Source organism: Gossypium hirsutum, chromosome A05 (assembly GCF_007990345.1).
Source record: "Gossypium hirsutum isolate 1008001.06 chromosome A05, Gossypium_hirsutum_v2.1, whole genome shotgun sequence".
In the NCBI taxonomy this organism is placed as follows: domain Eukaryota; kingdom Viridiplantae; phylum Streptophyta; class Magnoliopsida; order Malvales; family Malvaceae; genus Gossypium; species Gossypium hirsutum.
In genome coordinates, this window is record NC_053428.1 from 5,973,684 (window position 1) to 5,991,997 (window position 18,314).

General features: G+C 35.3%; 2 protein-coding genes across 3 annotated transcripts; both read left to right on the forward strand.

Annotated features, from left to right (window-relative positions):
- The first annotated feature begins 5,488 nt into the window (after window positions 1–5,488).
- LOC107906801 (aspartyl protease family protein At5g10770) lies at window positions 5,489–9,095 on the forward strand. The gene is made up of 3 exons (XM_016833918.2): window positions 5,489–5,794; window positions 7,466–7,906; window positions 7,989–9,095. The coding sequence occupies exons 1-3, from the start codon at window positions 5,602–5,604 to the stop codon at window positions 8,810–8,812; spliced, it is 1,458 nt and encodes a 485-aa protein (XP_016689407.2). The 5' UTR covers window positions 5,489–5,601; the 3' UTR covers window positions 8,813–9,095.
- A 2,471-nt stretch (window positions 9,096–11,566) lies between these two features.
- LOC107906800 (aspartyl protease family protein At5g10770) lies at window positions 11,567–13,496 on the forward strand. 2 transcript variants are annotated; one of them, XM_016833917.2, is made up of 4 exons: window positions 11,567–11,846; window positions 11,953–12,399; window positions 12,481–13,029; window positions 13,176–13,496. In XM_016833917.2, the coding sequence occupies exons 1-4, from the start codon at window positions 11,651–11,653 to the stop codon at window positions 13,211–13,213; spliced, it is 1,230 nt and encodes a 409-aa protein (XP_016689406.2). In that variant the 5' UTR covers window positions 11,567–11,650; the 3' UTR covers window positions 13,214–13,496. The 2 variants fall into 2 exon arrangements, with proteins under 2 accessions (XP_016689406.2, XP_016689405.2); XM_016833916.2 differs by having other exon boundaries at window positions 12,481–13,496.
- The last annotated feature ends 4,818 nt before the right edge of the window (window positions 13,497–18,314 follow it).

Below are 18,314 nucleotides of genomic sequence, written 5' to 3' on the forward strand. Positions count from 1 at the left end.
ATCTCTTGAATGAATATATCTATATCTGGCGCAAGTTTAAGAGTTAAGGAATAAAAGCTTCAGTTTCAGCAGGTTCTAGGATAATAACTCGAAAAGGGGCAAGCCCAAGATCCCTATTTGAGTACAAGAGCAGTCCGCATTTTATCCTGGATCATTGCTTGTTTTCCCTCCCTCGATCTTATACTTTCAATCCTTGGTTTGTCCAAGCACAGCCCTAATAAGTAATCCTAGTCTTTCTTGAAAATATGTGTGTATACACACACATCGTCTCCCCCGTTGACTTTTGACGTTCACGTTAGGTGGTTACTGTTCCAATTACAAACATATTTTATTGCTAGTGTATCAGCCATTAATTAAGTCAGCCAAATTTCCATTGATGTTATCGTCTCTCTCCAATGGCTGCTTGATTCATGGCCCACGGTCACTCAAGTAATATTGTACACATGAAATTATATGAATCTAATCCCAATTTTACCACCTATTTTTAATTAAATATGCGAGATTCATTGAAAGAGAGTGCAAAGCTGTGGATCTGATCAAAGCCCATTGCAAGAGAAACTATGGATGGCTTGGGCTCAGCTGATCAAGGGGCCCAGGAAAGCCATCAAGGTTCAAAAACAGAAAACTCCAAAATGAAAACCATACGGTTCCAAAACAAAGCATAATCAAAAGAGAACCAAGGGACGGAGCAGGGCAGAAAATGCCGCAGCAGAAAACCGTGCATTCCATCTAAATGGGAAACTTTGCATACATACGAGAAACTTAACTTTGCCAATGCCTATTGTGATTGTACTAAACTTTGACTGCATTCCTAATTGTCTGCTAATTCCCTCGTCCTCGTCTTGCTGAGTCTCTGCTCTTCGTGCAAGACTACATATGCGTTCCAAGGGACAAATATTAGTTTGGATGGCAAGTATTTTCACTATATTCTTCACGTTAATTCTCTATTAGCATCAGCCGCTTGCCACTCATTTATCCAAGGTTATATTAATTTAGTAATATACTCCTTAATCATACGCAGATTTTGCTTTTACTAATGTCTTTACCTTCTATATATTTTGTTACTGAACCTTATCCATTATATGCATCTTAATTGAACAAACAAGTGTACACATCCCCTTTTATATGTTAACCGCTGGGAAGGTGGTGAGGAAGTGCCGATGAATCTGCAATGGAAGGAAGCTGTTGTGTTGGGCTTGGCTTGTTTTCGTGTGATTCTTTGTTCTGCAATTGTGGAACACTCATTTCTTCTCGATTTTTTGTACCGACTGCTGCAGTCTTGTATTTTCATTAGCTAGTGTCCCGCTAAGGAACAAGCAAGGGAAAACGTGTTCTAGTTCAGCTTAGTTATTGCTACTAAGATTTGTTACTCCACGGAGAAAAGTGGTACAGACAAATTAATTGGCTTTGGCTTCTTGGCAATGATCCACTTCCATATCCAAAAGACTAAAATAGATTATAGCGTGGAGATTTCCTCATTTCTGACTCTCTCTAGTGCCAATCGCTGGTTTCACTATGATATAAATGACTACATAATTGAGGAAATTAAATATTTAAAAAGGTCAGCTGCTTTTGAAGATTCTGGGATGAATCGATTTTCAAGGAAATATAAATTTGAATAATAGAAGCTTTCTTGATAAGAATGTGCTCAGGCCTGAGGCACCACTACCTGTTTGTTTTGTTTGAAGTCTGAAAAGTAAAAAGTAAAATGCATGCCCCTTATCCTTTGAATTAGTAGCCTACCATCCATTTCTATAATTCTATTCTATTCTATCCAATCCCCACTAGCATCGATGGATGATTTTTATACTTAAATCAAATATTTGCACCACAAATTAAAATATGATATATTTATGAGATAAAATCTTGCAAATCTATTAGTCTTTAAATTAAGATAGATTAAATTTACCACTTAATTAAATAAGCTTTAATGTCTATGAATGTTCTAATCCCGTGACACTAGAACCTTATACATCAATAGTTATTGTCTACAAATATTTCAAAATCTACTTATGAGAGGTAATAATTACGGCTATATTCCCAACAGCTTTTATACTATGAGCATTAGCTACTTTATTTACCTTATCTAGGTGGTAACTAATAGTCAAATTAGAATTCTTTAATAAACCTTATCTAGGTGGTAACTAATAGTCAAATTAGAATTCTTACTTCTTACCATTTTCATGGTATCGTATTCAACTTTTGATAAAGAAATAGATATTTTAATTTATTGTGATATATAAAATATCGAAAATTAATTACGAAGTTTTAAAAATAAAAACATCGAAAATAATGCACAAATTTTATGGGTTAATAATTTTGAATATTCTAATTTACGATCCCATTTCTTAATATCATGTAATTTCTAAATAATATAACCATACCATATAAAACAACATACTTCATTTATTTTGAATTAAACTCCAACCCTTGAAACAATATTTGACCACATTTAAACGTAACTTGGAATATAAATTTCAAGCTCTTACTGTTTTCTTCATCTTACCCTTCATCAAAGTTATACTGTTTGCATAAATTTTGTCCCTATAGCTGGAATGCAAAGAGTATGTGGAGGAGTAGAAGCAAATGGTGTGCACCAAACTCAGTTTTCTTTTTCATTGATAACTGCAAGTATTTGCCAATTCAGAGCATGCAATTTTGTACACTTTAATTCATTAATTGCATAGCCAATCCATACAAGTTAAATTGTCTATGACGCAATAATTTGATTGTTTGTTGCAAAAATAATTAACGAATTGAACCCTCACCTAATTCCGTTCCATTTCCTTTTCCTTGTAACATAATCAAGTGGGAACCTTGCAAGATGATAAGATGGTAGCCCATCAAGCTCTCACTTACAATGGGGACACAAGAAAAGATTCCAGCTTCCAATTTCAATCACCACCCAATAGAAAAAATAATGCTTGGTTGGGTTACAGCCAAACGGGATTCCACTCCATCGCTTACAAAAGTTCAAAGATTCCACCTATATTAATTCCCACTAGCAATGCTTATACTGACCAAAACTAGTTTCCGAACATGTATAATTGAGGACTGGACCCTACTGCTTCATGTCTTTCTAGGCAACACTGACAAGGATGTCCAATAACTTTGAAGATTCATGGAATTTCCAAGCTACTTCAACTAATTGGTATATTGGGTTCCTCTTCTTTTCACCAACATTCTTCAACTAGAATTTTTATAAACTTATGTATTAGGTACTGAAGCTTCTGTGGGTTTGCCATCCTATCAAACATTTTCATAATTCAATTAATTCATAGGATTACATAAAACAATATTTAATAAAATTGAAATTTAAATCCAATATTTATAATCTTTATTTGTAAAAGTATATTAAATTTTTAAAAAAGATTGCTGTTCCCGAGAAGGAGTGATTCTAATGTGATAATGAGTGTGGATAAATGTATTAAGGAAAGTTGGAAAAGATTTTCTTTTTGGTAAATTGCAATGTTTGGATAGGTTAAGCAGCACTTTCAGCTATAATTATTTTAAGCTTTGGAGGTCTAACGTGGACTCCTCAAGTCAATCATTATTTGTTAGCTGCATGCATATATTATGTCCATTGCCCATTTTAGTTATTCGTAGTGCTTGGAATTTCCATTCCCATCTAGCATGCGTCTATGACTCTATGTCATAACTTCCACTAACACATATACTAAATTCTACCACTATATAATAATAATAATGGTAATTTCTAATTTATAAAATTATTCATGGGTCGGATTGAATTACGTTTAAAAATGAAACAATTTGAGTAAAAATATAGGCCCAAAAATTAGATTTGAAAAAAAAATAAGGTGCATTTAGAAAATAGACTGGGCCTCGAGTAAGTTTTTTTTGGGTTAGATCAAACATGAATTTGCAATAAAAAAACCTTGTTGTTTTTTTTGCTATTTTTTTTTCACTTTTTACCATTGTTTTATTACTCTTTCACTATTATGTTGCTACTATCCTGTTGTTAATGTTTAGATATTATATACCACTTATTTTATTGTTAGCTTTGTTACTATTTTAAAAACATTTCCTTGTCAAGTTGTATTTATCTTAATGTTATTTAAGTATAAAGACTCTTTTTAATTTATTTTCAATTTGTTGGGAAACATTTAATTTAATATTTTTAGTATATTTGGTGTATTATATTTTTTAAATTTTTATATAAAAAATTAATACGATCAGACCGGCCAAAATTTTAACATTTTTATCTGAATTAACTTAGATAAAAATTTAGACCCATTTTTATATCAGATCTGAGCCTAGAATTCTGTTTGAGTCGGCCCGACAATGAAAAAACTCTAATAATAAAGAATGAATGAAATTAGATAATATCACACGAATAAATATCATTATAGGCAGGACCCGATGTGGGAATTCCGAAAGAAGAAAATAGGCAGTCTAGGCATAATTTAGGCTCCATTCCAAGCTATAGCATTAACCTGGTGCGGTTTATTTTAAGGAAAAAATTACTTAAAATTTGCCCCATTCTTTTGGTTTACAATTTCAGGCATCCCCTTCATTTTGTAAGAACTCATTCAAGATGTTAGCCTTAATTTGGGAAATATTATATAAGAGGTACCCCACGAGGAGTTGCTATCGATACAGCTAGATTGAAAGTCCAATTAAGAAATTAAAGAAAAAGGGCTTGATGGGATTAGTTCACATAAATATATAAAAAATACAAAAACTAAAAGACAGAGAAAGAAAATAATAAAGCAAAAGAAGTTGCTTGATCAATAATCATGTTCGTATAAAGTATAAACAATTTGTTTCTTGTATTTTTCAGATAACTATCACCATTTCCATTTGAGAATTTCATTAGACGAATTATATTTTTCACATTAGCCGGCTGCTCATAAAAACACATACGCCTGGATTTTGTGATAGAATTTGAAAACAAAATTCTATTCTTTTCCCATTAAAATCATTAAACACCTCTTTTTTTTAATAAAAAAATATACCTTTATCACCTTTAAATCCCAATAATGTCTAAACACACAATAATTAACGTTGCTGTGGTTTCAAATTGTCACTATTGTCCCGAAAATACATTGCAGTTCGGCACTGTTAATTTTAAGAACACTTCTCAAATCTGGCATTAATTTGCAGCATTAGGGACCCAATTTTGAGCAAGCAACAAACGAACATTAAATCAGATTAATTAATTCCAGGGTTGATATTGCTGCCGTGAAGAAGCTTCTGATTTGATGTATACAGAACAAATCAAAGATAATATTGTTGCCAAAAAGAAAAAGGCTTTAAACTTAGGGTGAAATAAGGAAATATATTGCTTTTAGGTCACAACTTCACCAAGCTGTAAAGAAATCTTAGTTTGGACAATAACAATTGTAATCAACGAAACTTTAACACACCATGAACTCAAAACTTAGCATAGCTCTTCCCAAGTACCGTGCTTGGTAGGCAACGTGTTGAGTGCCTATTAGTAGAGTAGTTTGTTAATTGTGCATTATGATATATGATCCAAGGATGACGTGTAAGAATGGGTAACCTATATCTTGTGTCTCCACTCTCATACAGAATATATATAATGGAGTGTGCTTGTAAGATGAGAAATTAAGCTGGACCATGGGTGCCACTATCATTTCCCCGACCTTCCTCTCTGCTTATCTTCTTCTTTTATGCCTTGTCTGCTCTTTGAAGGAGGGGTATGCCATGGGACGAAGAGCAACTGTTGCAGAGAGTCACCACCTTGAGCACAGCCATACCATCCAAGTCAGCTCTCTTCTACCCTCCTCTATTTGCAGCCTTGCAACCAAAGGTTAACTACCTCATCTCTCTCTCGCTCTCTCACACACCAACCAACCAGGCTTGAGCTAGCTCTTGGCTTGTTCATTACTTTAGTATTTTACAGTAAAAACAATCATTAAGATCATGCTTTATTGAGTCCACTGTGCTGGCTGGCGGGCTAGCATTCATGTCAGTAGGATCGTATTTGTTGATTAAGCTTATCGTTATACTCAACGTATATAGTCATGTCTGCTGTCTGCTGCTTTGCCAGTTGCAGAGCAGTAGTTAGCCTTTCTTCTCTTTTCCCTGGTCCATTTAGAATAAGTCATTTTCAATAGTCTTTTTTGGACAAAAGAATAATTTGTTCATTTATCCAAAAGAAGTAGCCAAGCTGCTACGACAAAAACACCATGCCAGTAGTAGCAGTACAGCACACATACTAAGCTAATTAAACCTAGAGATTCGTTCAAAAGAAAAACACAGACATGTTCAGCACCCAAGCACGGCAGAGATCGTTTTTAAACAAGTGTCTAGCAATATTTCTAATTCCATAAAGCCTGAAACAAAATAGACAAAAAGCAGCAGTGTGCTATTTTTCCCTCCATAAATCTTGTATTTTCTCCTTTCCAGATACTGTAAAAGGGAAGCTTTCCATGCAAAACGAAGAATTACAGCCAATAATACAATTTCCTTTTTGGACTTGAATTGAGTCCATTGAAACTCCACTAACCTTTTCGTACTTGGAATATATGCCAACCGACTCTAACCAGTGCCACACCCGTAGGACCCTCTTTTCCAATCCGTAACAAACTTGAGCTAAATTGATTGTCCTTCTTGATGACTTTTTAAGGCAAAGATAAATTTCATTATTTGAATTTAATAATGAGTTTTTCATTAATTATTAAAATACATTTTTTTCTTTAGAAAAAAAGGGTAAGTTAATTATTATCCTTAAAAGTCCTAGTCCATGGGAGGCCAGAGGTAGGTTATGCTTTGAGGCCAGTTCAAGCATTGTTTAGCGACTTTGGTCATATGAAAAGATATAAAAAGAATCTAAAAAAAAGTAAAGGAATAATTTTGTCTTCAAACATTGCTCTGACAACATAATGAAAAGGAGTACGGTGTTGGATAAATACTCGTTGCTCGTAGGCAGTGCAATAGCTAAGGTAAGGTGCATGAATATGATTGGTGATGCAATGATTGAATCTAAGGAAAACTTTTCATTTTTCTCCCTTTTTTTTATGATTTCAAAGCTTTTGGAACTAATATTTTGAAATTTTTAATTAATTGCAAAGATTTAAGGAAATTTGGTTTTGTTTTTCATTAATTCAAAAGATTAGCTAACCACAATCTTAAATCTCAGATAATTATATGTTTTTGGATTTCCTGATTTTCTGTATTGGAAAGCAATGCTCTGTTGTCGTTAAAACATTTTTCTCAATCTTTAGGTAATGCATTATTGGGCAGTCACTTTCATCAGCGATATATCATACCTAATAATAGCAATTTAATAGTAAATTATCAATGAATCAACTAGGGAAGGATGTGAAACAATATGTTAATCCATTTTTTCATAATCAATTTTAAACAAATAATTTGCATTGACCCCATCATATATTAATTAGCAGTTTTAATTTTATCTTTAATTCTTAAAACATTCTAGTATTGGAATGCATATGTGATGTATGGTTTCCACTTTCAGTATTAGACAAAAAGTCATCTTTACAAGTTGTCCACAAGCATGGTCCATGCTCTCAACTCTATCATCACGATAAAGCAAATATCCCCACTCACGCCGAGATCCTCCTCCAAGATGTAGCCCGGGTCAAGTCCATCCACTCAAAACTTGCCAAGAGCCTAGGCTCTACCAAAGTCGACCAGACTGATGCAGCCAATATCCCTGCCAAGGATGGCAGCGTGGTGGGGTCGGGCAATTACGTAGTTACCGTGGGTCTAGGTACCCCGAAGAAAGATTTAACTCTCATATTTGATACTGGAAGTGACATTACATGGACACAATGTCAGCCTTGTGTAGGAACTTGCTATAAACAGCAAGATCCTGTTTTTGCCCCATCCTTGTCCTCAACATATTCCAACATTTCATGCAGCTCAACTACCTGCAATTCACTGGCTTCTGCAACAGGTAACTTTCATCGATTTTGTTGCATATCTTTCAAGCCTGGATTCAAATAACTAGATAATTCGTTGTTATTATATACTTTCAGGTAACACACCTGGCTGTTCATCATCAGCTTGTGTCTATGGCATTCAATATGGAGACTCATCTTTCTCAGTTGGAATCTTTGCTAAAGAAAAGCTCACCTTGACATCAACTGATGTGTTCGATGACTTTCTATTTGGTTGTGGCCAAAATAATCAAGGTCTTTTCGGAGGGGCAGCCGGATTGATAGGACTTGGCCGAGATAAATTATCTCTACCTTCACAAACCGCCTCTAAATACAGGAAATACTTCTCCTACTGCTTGCCATCATCCTCCAGCTCAACAGGTTTCCTCAGTTTTGGCTACGGTGGTGTATCGAAATTCGTAAATTTCACAACGTTGACCACTATCTCCCAAGGTACATCCTTTTACGGAATTGACATTGTTGGAATAAGCGTTGGTGGCAAAAAACTACCGATATCAGCCTCTGTTTTCACTGCTGGCGGCTCCATCATTGACTCTGGAACTGTCATCACCCGACTACCACCGACAGCATATACAGCACTGAGCTCTGAATTTAGGAAACTGATGAGCCAATATCCAAAGGCACAACCACTTTCAATCCTGGATACATGCTATGACTTTACCAAGTTTTCTTCGGTTAGTGTACCTATGATAAGCATCTTCTTCAGAGGGGGTGTTGAGGTTCCGATTGCCGCAAAGGGAATTTTGTATGTTAATACTATCTCGCAAGTGTGTCTAGCGTTTGCCGGTAACAATGACGACACAGATGTAGGGATCTTTGGGAATACACAGCAAAAGACACTGCAAGTGGTATACGATGGTGTTGGAGGGAAACTTGGGTTTGCTACAGGGGGATGCTCCTAAGTTTTTTAAGCTAATTGAGAAGAAAATCTTCGAGTTAGCTGTCAAATCAAAGAATAATTCATATGATAGCAAGATTGGCTTAAGACTGAAATAATCAATACACCACTACTTCAAATGTCGGATTCTTCTCTGCTTTTTTCTTCCCATACATCATTCAAGAAAATAAAATGTTTGCTGCAATTTATGTACAGTGATATAAAAATATGGTTTCGTGTGACGTTGTTACACCTTCAAATAGTAAAACACGTATCTCTTTCTTGAATTAAAAAAAAATTAATGGATACATTGGCTCTCAATCATTACTTTTGTATATAATTTTAACAGACCTGCATGTTGAATGCATTAGACAAGCATTAGGCAATAACTCAAATCCCATTTCAGTGAAAAACGGAAGAGGGGCAAGCCCAAAGTTGCCAATTGGGTACATGACAGCCCATATTCAATATCTTTCTCCCCATTCTCCTCATTGGAAGTCAAGGATCAAGCACATAGGCTGGACTAGTAATGACTTTTGACGTTGACTTGGGGGTGTCATTCCTTCTCCAATTACGATGTTGCTGTTAAGTTTGGCAAGTTTCCATTGAATCTATCCCATTGGCTGAGTCCACTCAAAGTAATATCTTTTTGATAATGGGTAGGGTAAGAGCTGTTTAAAGATTATATCAATTGAAATCTTGAATACATTTGTTTTAGCACTTTACCTGTTGTTTAACCCACAAAATAATATATATTATAGAAATACAAGTAATATTTTTTATGAAAAAGAAAAACACAAGTAATATCAAACTCAAGTTTTAATATTACACCCACTATTTTATATAAGTTGTGAATTGAATTAATTTGAATAATTTTAGTATTTGTATTTTTTGAATTTGATCACTTTTAGTTTTTATATTTTTTTTTAAATTTTGAAATTTTATTCTTCATCAAACCGCAGTAGCTAAATCTATTTGGTAAAATTTCCCTATAAGTCTTGTATTATGCGTAAAATTGTATATTTAGTCTATGTTTTTTAATTGAGTCATTTTTAGTCGCTTTATTTTATGAATTTCAATCTTAATTCGTTAAATCTATTTAACTAATTTTTTGTGTGAGTAATATATGAAAGTAGTAAACTGATATGGCATTACACATGCCATAATATGTTGATCGCATCAAAATTCTAAAAATACAAAAATTTGAAAGTGATCAAAGTATAAGAATTTAAATCCATAACTTACCCCATAGCTTAGGGGCTAATAGTAGAGTTTAACTAAGTGTTCCTAATTTTATTTGTTTTTTGTCCTCAAAAGTTTTCATTTCTATAAAACTTTATGTACTAACCTTTTAAAATTTACAGTAAATTGGTCACTAAATTATTAGTAAATTTATATTTTGATCAATTAATTTTAAACAAGTTATAAAATATTAATAAACTATTCAAAAATTTTTATTTAAACCATTGGACTGTTAAGCTTTTTTAAAAAAGGAAAAAATTGACTAGCGAGCGTCAAGCGACGATTTAATGATCAATACAGTGGATTAATATTCATTAATGAGTAGAATAACATACCTTAGATTCAATTCGATTTTCGGTTAGCGTTAGAGAATGGAGAAAAAAATTGCTTAGATTTTGGTTTAAAGATTCATTGCGTTCAAAGTTATTTCATGAAAAAACTTAATTGTAGAAGAGAAGAAGAATGAGAGCTTTTGATTGAGGGTTTTCGATTGATACATGTGACTTAAATAAAAACTTTTGAATGATTTAATACCATTTTGTAACTTTTTAAAGTTGAACAACCAAAACATAAATTTATCAATCTCTATTAAAGAAAAGAATATTTTTGTTTCACCCTTAAATATTTTGAAAATTTTAAATACTATACATTTTTTTTTGGAATAAGATAAATTTATCTTTTCTCTTTCTAAATTTTTATTTTGATCCGTAAAACAAATTATAATTTAATATAATAAATTTAATCACACTTTTAATTAAAACCTCAATAATTATTAGGTCAATTAATATTTTTATTCTTATGCTTACGCTCATAAGAAAGAAAAATAAAAGTAGAGACAAGAATGGTTTTGGAAGGCATTTTTATCGCTTTAAACATGTCGAGATTGAATGTGATAATACTGTACTAATGGATTTACTTTTGTCAAGTGGGGGAGATAATAGCAAATTGATGGATTTACGCTTCCTGCATCAACTCTTAAGAAAAAAGTGGAAAGATGGCTAAATGCGTTGCAACAGGAAGTTCAAGTCTGCATATATTTGAACACCCCCGACTGCAATTCAAAGCTTATTGATTGCTAATCGTATCATGTCGATGCCGAATTAAGCTTTAATTGATTATTATTTTCGCTGTATATTGTATCTTTTTACCTAAAAATTTAAAAAAAACCATTATATTATTTAATACAAATCATAATATTTTATGAATTAGTGTAGTTCATAATATTCTTTTATTTAATACCTCAGCCCGGCCACTTGTTTCTATTCCTTGCCTCCCCATATTTGGACTAGAAATGATTACAAGAATATTTTTTGAGAGAATAATTGCAACATTATAATTAAATAGTGGAGATGCAAAATGTGGATCTTGTTGACTATATTGTATCTCCAAGTCCAACCAATTAAAGGATCTAATTATGGTTGACTTTGACTATAATCGCATGTCCAACTTTTGCTTCCCAATAATCTTACCTTTGTGTTGGAAATTTGATAATCAATTAAATAACAACTACAAGCATTATAAAAGTAAAGGTATTCCCAACATCGATATATGTAGGTGAGAAAGAAGCAGGTAGCACCGATCATTTGAAATATCACATAGGAGGAGTGGTACAATTTTGTCAATGGCGACTATGATTGTACCAAACTCTATAGCTTTCCAACTTTCTGCTAATTCTCTCTTCTTCCTCTTCCTCATTATCTTCTGCTCTTCCTGTAAGACTACATATGCATTCCAAGGGACAAAAAGCAAGTCTTTTCACCATATCCTTCACATTAATTCTCTACTCCAATCAGCTGCTTGCAACTCATCTACCCAAGGTTAATTTCGAAATCGCTTGTTCTTTGTTCTTTCATTAAAATATATGTTGCATGAAATCAAATATACTTGATTGAAGAAACAAGGATAAACAGCTTTGAATTTCAGGTCTTCAGCACCAAAAATCATCTTTACAAGTTGTCCACAAGCACGGTCCATGCTCTCCGCTTCATTTAGACAGAGCCAAAACACCTCCCACTCATGCAGAGACTTTCTTCCAAGATGAAGGCCGAGTTAGATATATTCAATCCAGGCTAGCCAACAAATCAGGTTCCAAGGCGGATGTGAAGGTGACTGATGTGGCCAATCTCCCAGCCTGGGATGGCAGAGTGGTGGGCTCAGGGAATTATATAGTCACCGTGGGTATTGGCACACCAAAGAAACAACTGTCTCTCATATTTGATACAGGGAGCGATATCACCTGGACACAATGTGAGCCTTGCCTAGGTTATTGCTATCAGCAGAGGGATGCCAAATTCGACCCCTCTGTTTCTTCAACATATTCCAACGTTTCCTGCAACTCGGTACAGTGCAGTTCACTCTTGTCTGCAACAGGTAATAATATAAATAACTAATTGGAATTCAGAGTTTACTCTTATAATTGAATAGATTATGACGTGAACCAAATGCTATCAGGTTATCTACCTCTTTGCTCGTTGTCAACATGTGTCTACGGAACTCAATACGGAGACTCTTCTTTCTCGACCGGATTCTTTGCCAAAGAAAGGCTTACCTTGACGCCATTTGATGTGTTCGACAACTTTCTTTTCGGTTGTGGTCAAAACAACCAAGGTCTTTTTGGTGGTGCAGCTGGTTTGCTGGGACTTGGCAGAGATCAGTTATCTTTACCTTCACAAACAGCCAGGAAATACAACACAATTTTCTCTTATTGCTTGCCATCGTCCTCCAGCTCGATTGGTTTCCTAACTTTGGGCAAATGCAAGAGGTACGGCTCGAAATCCGTAAAATTCACTCCATTGTCCACAAGCATTCAAGATTCATCGTTTTACGGCCTTGACATTACTGGAATCAGCGTTGGTGGCAAAAGACTATCGATTTCAGCATCGGTTTTCACCACAGCTGGTGCAATCATTGACTCTGGAACTGTCATCACACGCTTGCCACCGGATGCTTATGCAGCACTACGGTCTGAATTTCGACAAAGGATGAGACGGCATCGAATGGGTAGAGAACTTTCAATACTTGACACATGCTATGATTTCAGCAAATACAAATCTGTTAATATTCCAAAGATAAGTTTCTTCTTCCGCGGAGGCGTTAAGTTGACAATCCCACTCGTGGGGACTTTGTACGTTGCTAATGTGTCACAGGTATGCCTAGCATTTGCCGCAAACAGCGATGCCAGTGATTTGGCGATATTTGGGAATACGCAGCAGAAAACACTGCAAGTGATATACGATGGTGCTGGAGGGAGGGTTGGCTTTGGTACCAAGGGATGCTATTAAGTTAGTAATCTAATGAAGTGAATCTTCAAATAGTCTCCACCATCATACAATAATAACGATGGGATTAAGATTGAATAACTATTATTGGCTAAAGCTATCTTTCAGTAGTATTAAATTTCAACATTTCTGCAACTAGTCTTGTACTCAAATTAAGAAATGATAATAGCAGGGTAAGATTTTGATTAATTTGACTTAACCATGCAATTCCATTCCAAAGTACATGACATGATGGAACAAGATTTGAAAGTTTACAATTACACCCAATAACTTGGAAAGAATTGAAGGAGCGGTAACTTGGCTCTTATTGCATTTCCACTTGCTTGGCGTCATGATCCAACCTTGTACGGTCATGTTGGATCATGGCAGGGTAGGGTGTCAAGGGATTACCCATGTAGAAAGCTGTGGCAAAGGGTAGATGAACTTGGGGAAGAGTAAATCTTTTGTATTTAGGATAAGTATCCTCATTTCAAACATTTATTTAGGATAAGTATCCTTATTTCAAACATTTGTAAGTTTCGTGGTAAAAACGTTTTAGCATTTTTGTAGGGGTGGACAGTCAATAGTTGTTTGACTACCCTTACGACTCATCAATAAACACAGTTCTGGGGGTTGTTTGAAGGTGTGGCCGCCCAGAGCCCAAGGCTAAAAGAAATTTAAAATATTGTTTTCTAGTTATTAAGGGTCCAAATAAATATTTTTAACTTTTAAAAGCTAAGAAAAATCTTTTACCAACTTTTAATGGGTCCAAAAAGCTTTTTTTTAGCTTTTGAGGGCTCCAAATTTTTTTTACTAAATTTTAAGGAACTTAAAAAAAAATTTACAATTTTTTAAGAACCTAAAATCTCATTTTATTATTTTGCTTATGACCCAAAAAATTGTTAAAAACGGTAATACTCATCAATGGGTAAGTAAGTCTTTTGTAACCTGTTCTAATACTTTCAATATAATAAACCCATCTTTTCCTTTGGGAAAACGTGAAGTAATGTGAGAGTATCCACTATGCCCGCGGAATCGGACTGTGGTTTAAGACTAGCCTGTGGCTTGTTCGTCTTGATAGATTATCGAGATTGTTAAGTGTGTGAAAAGCAGCACTCTCTTTACAAATCTCCTTTCGTCTTAGTTTCTCGAAAATTACGGGCAGGTTGAATTTTCTTTTTCTACGTCGACATTCTGCCACTTCAATACTCGGTTGTTATACTGAAATCGTTGATTCATTGTCTTTTGATTTTGCCCCTCGTCTATTTCGACATTCTCTCTCGTTTATGGACCCAACGATCGACAAAACTGGATGCCAAGGATTGGTCTCATCCTTTTGCTTTTTTGACTGGTTCGTGCGTTTACCACCCTTAATTTTATAGTTTGTGGACCCAACGAGAAAGGATCTTTTCTTTCTGTAAGGTATGAAAATGTTCTTCTGACATTAAGTAAAACGTAATTCATAAAATATATAAATTGACTACACTTGACTTACTATTATACCAATCATATTTGATCTTATGGTCTCATCTTCAATGCACTCACACACGATATAGACGCTAATCTACCAAGTCAATCAAAGCTTGCAAAATCTAAAATAAATAATAAAATTTCTTGAAAAAATAAATAAAACATTCTGCAATCAAATTAGTGAGATAGAATCTCCTGCCATCACAAATATCCCTGTATATTTGTTGGGTTAAACATTAATGGCAATAAAACCGACACTAATCAGATGGCTCCCTGTAACTATGAGCTGTACAGGCAGCCCCTACATTAAAAGCTGGTCATTGTCTCTTGTTCATCATGACTGCAAAAATGTATAAAAGTCATCTCATTCACCATGTAGAGTTGCGCGGAAGTGTGTGAAAGAGTAAAATTATTGTACTGAAAAATCACACTAAGTTCAATTCCCAGGAAAGAGAGGTGGATCACGAGGATCGCTTACATACCAGATCTTTCCTAGCCAGAATATCCCTCTATCGTAATTTAATAGCACAATAAATCACTACAATGACACTTGCAAAATATGCAGAACAAAAATAAAGAACACTAGAATTTTAACGAGGTTCAGCAAATTTTGCCTACGTCCTCGGGCACTACCAAATATATTTCACTCCAAAAATACAAGTGAAAGTTTACAAATAGGGAGAGAGAACAATTGCCTTAAGTAGAGAATGGCAAGTGTGGGATGAAGAAAGTAAGAAATGGTTAGGCCTATTTATAGTTGAGGTTCAAGGATCAACTTGCAATGTCCCTATACAATTAGGGACCAAAATTGCAATTATCCCATGCCAACTTTTAACCCAACTTGCCAACCAATTTTACTTTCTACTTTCGGTGCCCACCCTTTTTGACTTTTCAAACAATGGGTGGGTTCTAATAATCTCCACCTTGAAGATTTGATTAGGATAATCTTATCTTCACACAATTCTTTCTGCATTTGACAACAATACTTGATAGTGCCTTCTTCAACTGTTAAACTTGCAGGATATTAATCAAGTTCAAACAATGTTCGAACTTGGTTGCTGTTACCACCTTGGTCATCATATCTGCGGGATTATTTGCAGTCTTGATCTTCTGAAGACAAATTTTCCCCTCTTCAATAATTTCCCGCACAAAATGGAATCGTACGTCGATATGTTTTGTACGTGCATGATAGACTTGATTCTTTGCTAAATGAATAGCACTTTGACTATCACAATACACGTTAATATGCTCCTGAACCAACCCCAAGGTTTTAGCCATACCTTGTAACCAAATAGCCTCCTTTACAGCCTCTGTTACAGCCATGTACTCGGCTTCTGTGGTTGACAATGCAACTGTAGACTGTAGTGTAGACTTCCAACTTATTGGTCCTCCAGCAAGTGTAAACACATAACCGGTGGTTGATCTTCGCTTGTCCAAATCACCGGCATAGTCAGAATCAACGTACCCAATAACACCTTTACCAAGTGTATTATCCTGCTTGAACAGTAATCCAACATCCACGGTCTTCTGAATATACCGTAGAATCCATTTCACAGCTTGCCAATGTCCTTTTCCAGGATTATGCATATACCTGCTCACTATACTAACTGCCTGTGAAATGTCGGGTCTTGTACACACCATTGCATACATCAAGCTACCCACTGCATTAGAATACGGAACTTGCAACATGTATTCTCGTTCCGTATTCGTCGAAGGAGATAGTTGTGCAGAAAGCTTGAAATGAGAAGCCAACGGGGTACTTACAGGTTTGGTCTGCTCGTTCATGCCAAACTGCTGTAGTACTTTCTTCAAATACTGCTTCTGAGACAAGCTAACTCTGCCATGAGCTCTATCTCTACATATTTCCATGCCAAGAATCTTCTTAGCTTCACCTAGATCTTTCATCTCAAACTCGAGATTGAGTTGAGTCTTCAATCTCTCAATCTCAACTTTGCTCTTAGATGCTATCAGCATATCATCAACATATAAGAGCAAGTATATGAAAGTTCCTTCTTGTAGCTTCTGAAAATATACGCAATGATCAAATTTACTTCTTGTGTACCTTTGCCCTTTCATGAACTGATCAAATCGCTTGTACCACTGCCTCGGAGATTGTTTCAATCCATAAAGCGACTTTGTCAGTTTGCAAACCCAATTTTCTTTATCAGCAACATTGAATCCATCAGGCTGAGTCATATAGATTTCCTCTTCCAAATCACCGTGTAAAAATGCTGTCTTCACATCAAGCTGAACTAGTTCAAGATCGTATTGCGCAACCAAGGCTAGCAAAATTCGAATAGACGAATGCTTCACAACTGGAGAAAACACTTCATTGTAGTCTATTCCTTCTTTCTGAGCGTAACCCTTTGCTACCAATCTAGCCTTGTATCGAATTTCATTTTTACCAGGAAATCCTTCCTTCTTTGCATATACCCATTTGCATCCAATTGCCTTCTTTCCCCTGGGCAGTCTCACCAACTCCCAAGTCCTATTTTTATGAAGAGACTGCATTTCTTCATTCATAGCTTGCTTCCACTTTACACCATCAGAGTTACTTATTGCTTCTGTGTAAGTGGAAGGAACATCATCATCTGCAATTGGAAGTGCATAGGCCACCATATCATCAAAGCGAGCAGGCTTACGAATCTCTCTTCTTGGCCTCCTATATGCAATTGAATCTTGTTGCTGTAGAAGTTCTTGGGTCGAAACTTCTTCATCATTTGTTCTTTCAATATTAGCTGGATCATCATTAACCTTTTCAAACTCCACCTGCTGCAAAGTACTACTGGTTTTGTCATCCTTTTGTGAATCCTCGTTCTTCATCATGGTTGATTCATCAAAAGTTACATCTCTACTGAAAACAATCTTCCTTGTATCAGGACACCAGAGACGGTATCCTTTTACACCACCAGTTATACCCATGAATAATGCTTTCTTTGCTCTTGGGTCTAACTTAGATTCTTTTACATGATAATATGCAGTGGAACCAAAAACATGTAAAGAATCATAATCAGTAGCAGGTTTACCAGTCCACATCTCCATAGGAGTTTTTCCATTTATTGCAGCTGATGGCAATCGGTTAATTAGATGGCACGCATATGTAACTGCCTCAGCCCAAAATTCCTTGCCCAATCCAGCATTGGACAACATACATCGAACTTTCTCCAGTATAGTCCGATTCATGCGTTCTGCCACCCCATTCTGCTGTGGTGTATCTCGAACAGTGAAGTGTCGCACAATGCCCTCATCTTGACATACTTGTAGAAATGGATCATTTTTGTACTCAGTACCATTATCTGATCGAAGTCGTTTGACCTTTCGACCTGTCTGAGTCTCCACCATCTTCTTCCACTTCAGAAATGCATCCAAAACTTCACTTTTTCTTTTCATTAGATACACCCATACTTTTCTTGAATAATCAGTAAGAAAAGTGACAAAATAGTGCATACCTCCCAAAGAAGCCACTTTGGTAGGTCCCCACACATCACTGTGAACATAGTCCAGAATTCCTTTCGAATTGTGAATTGCTGAACCAAATTTTACCCTCGTCTGCTTGCC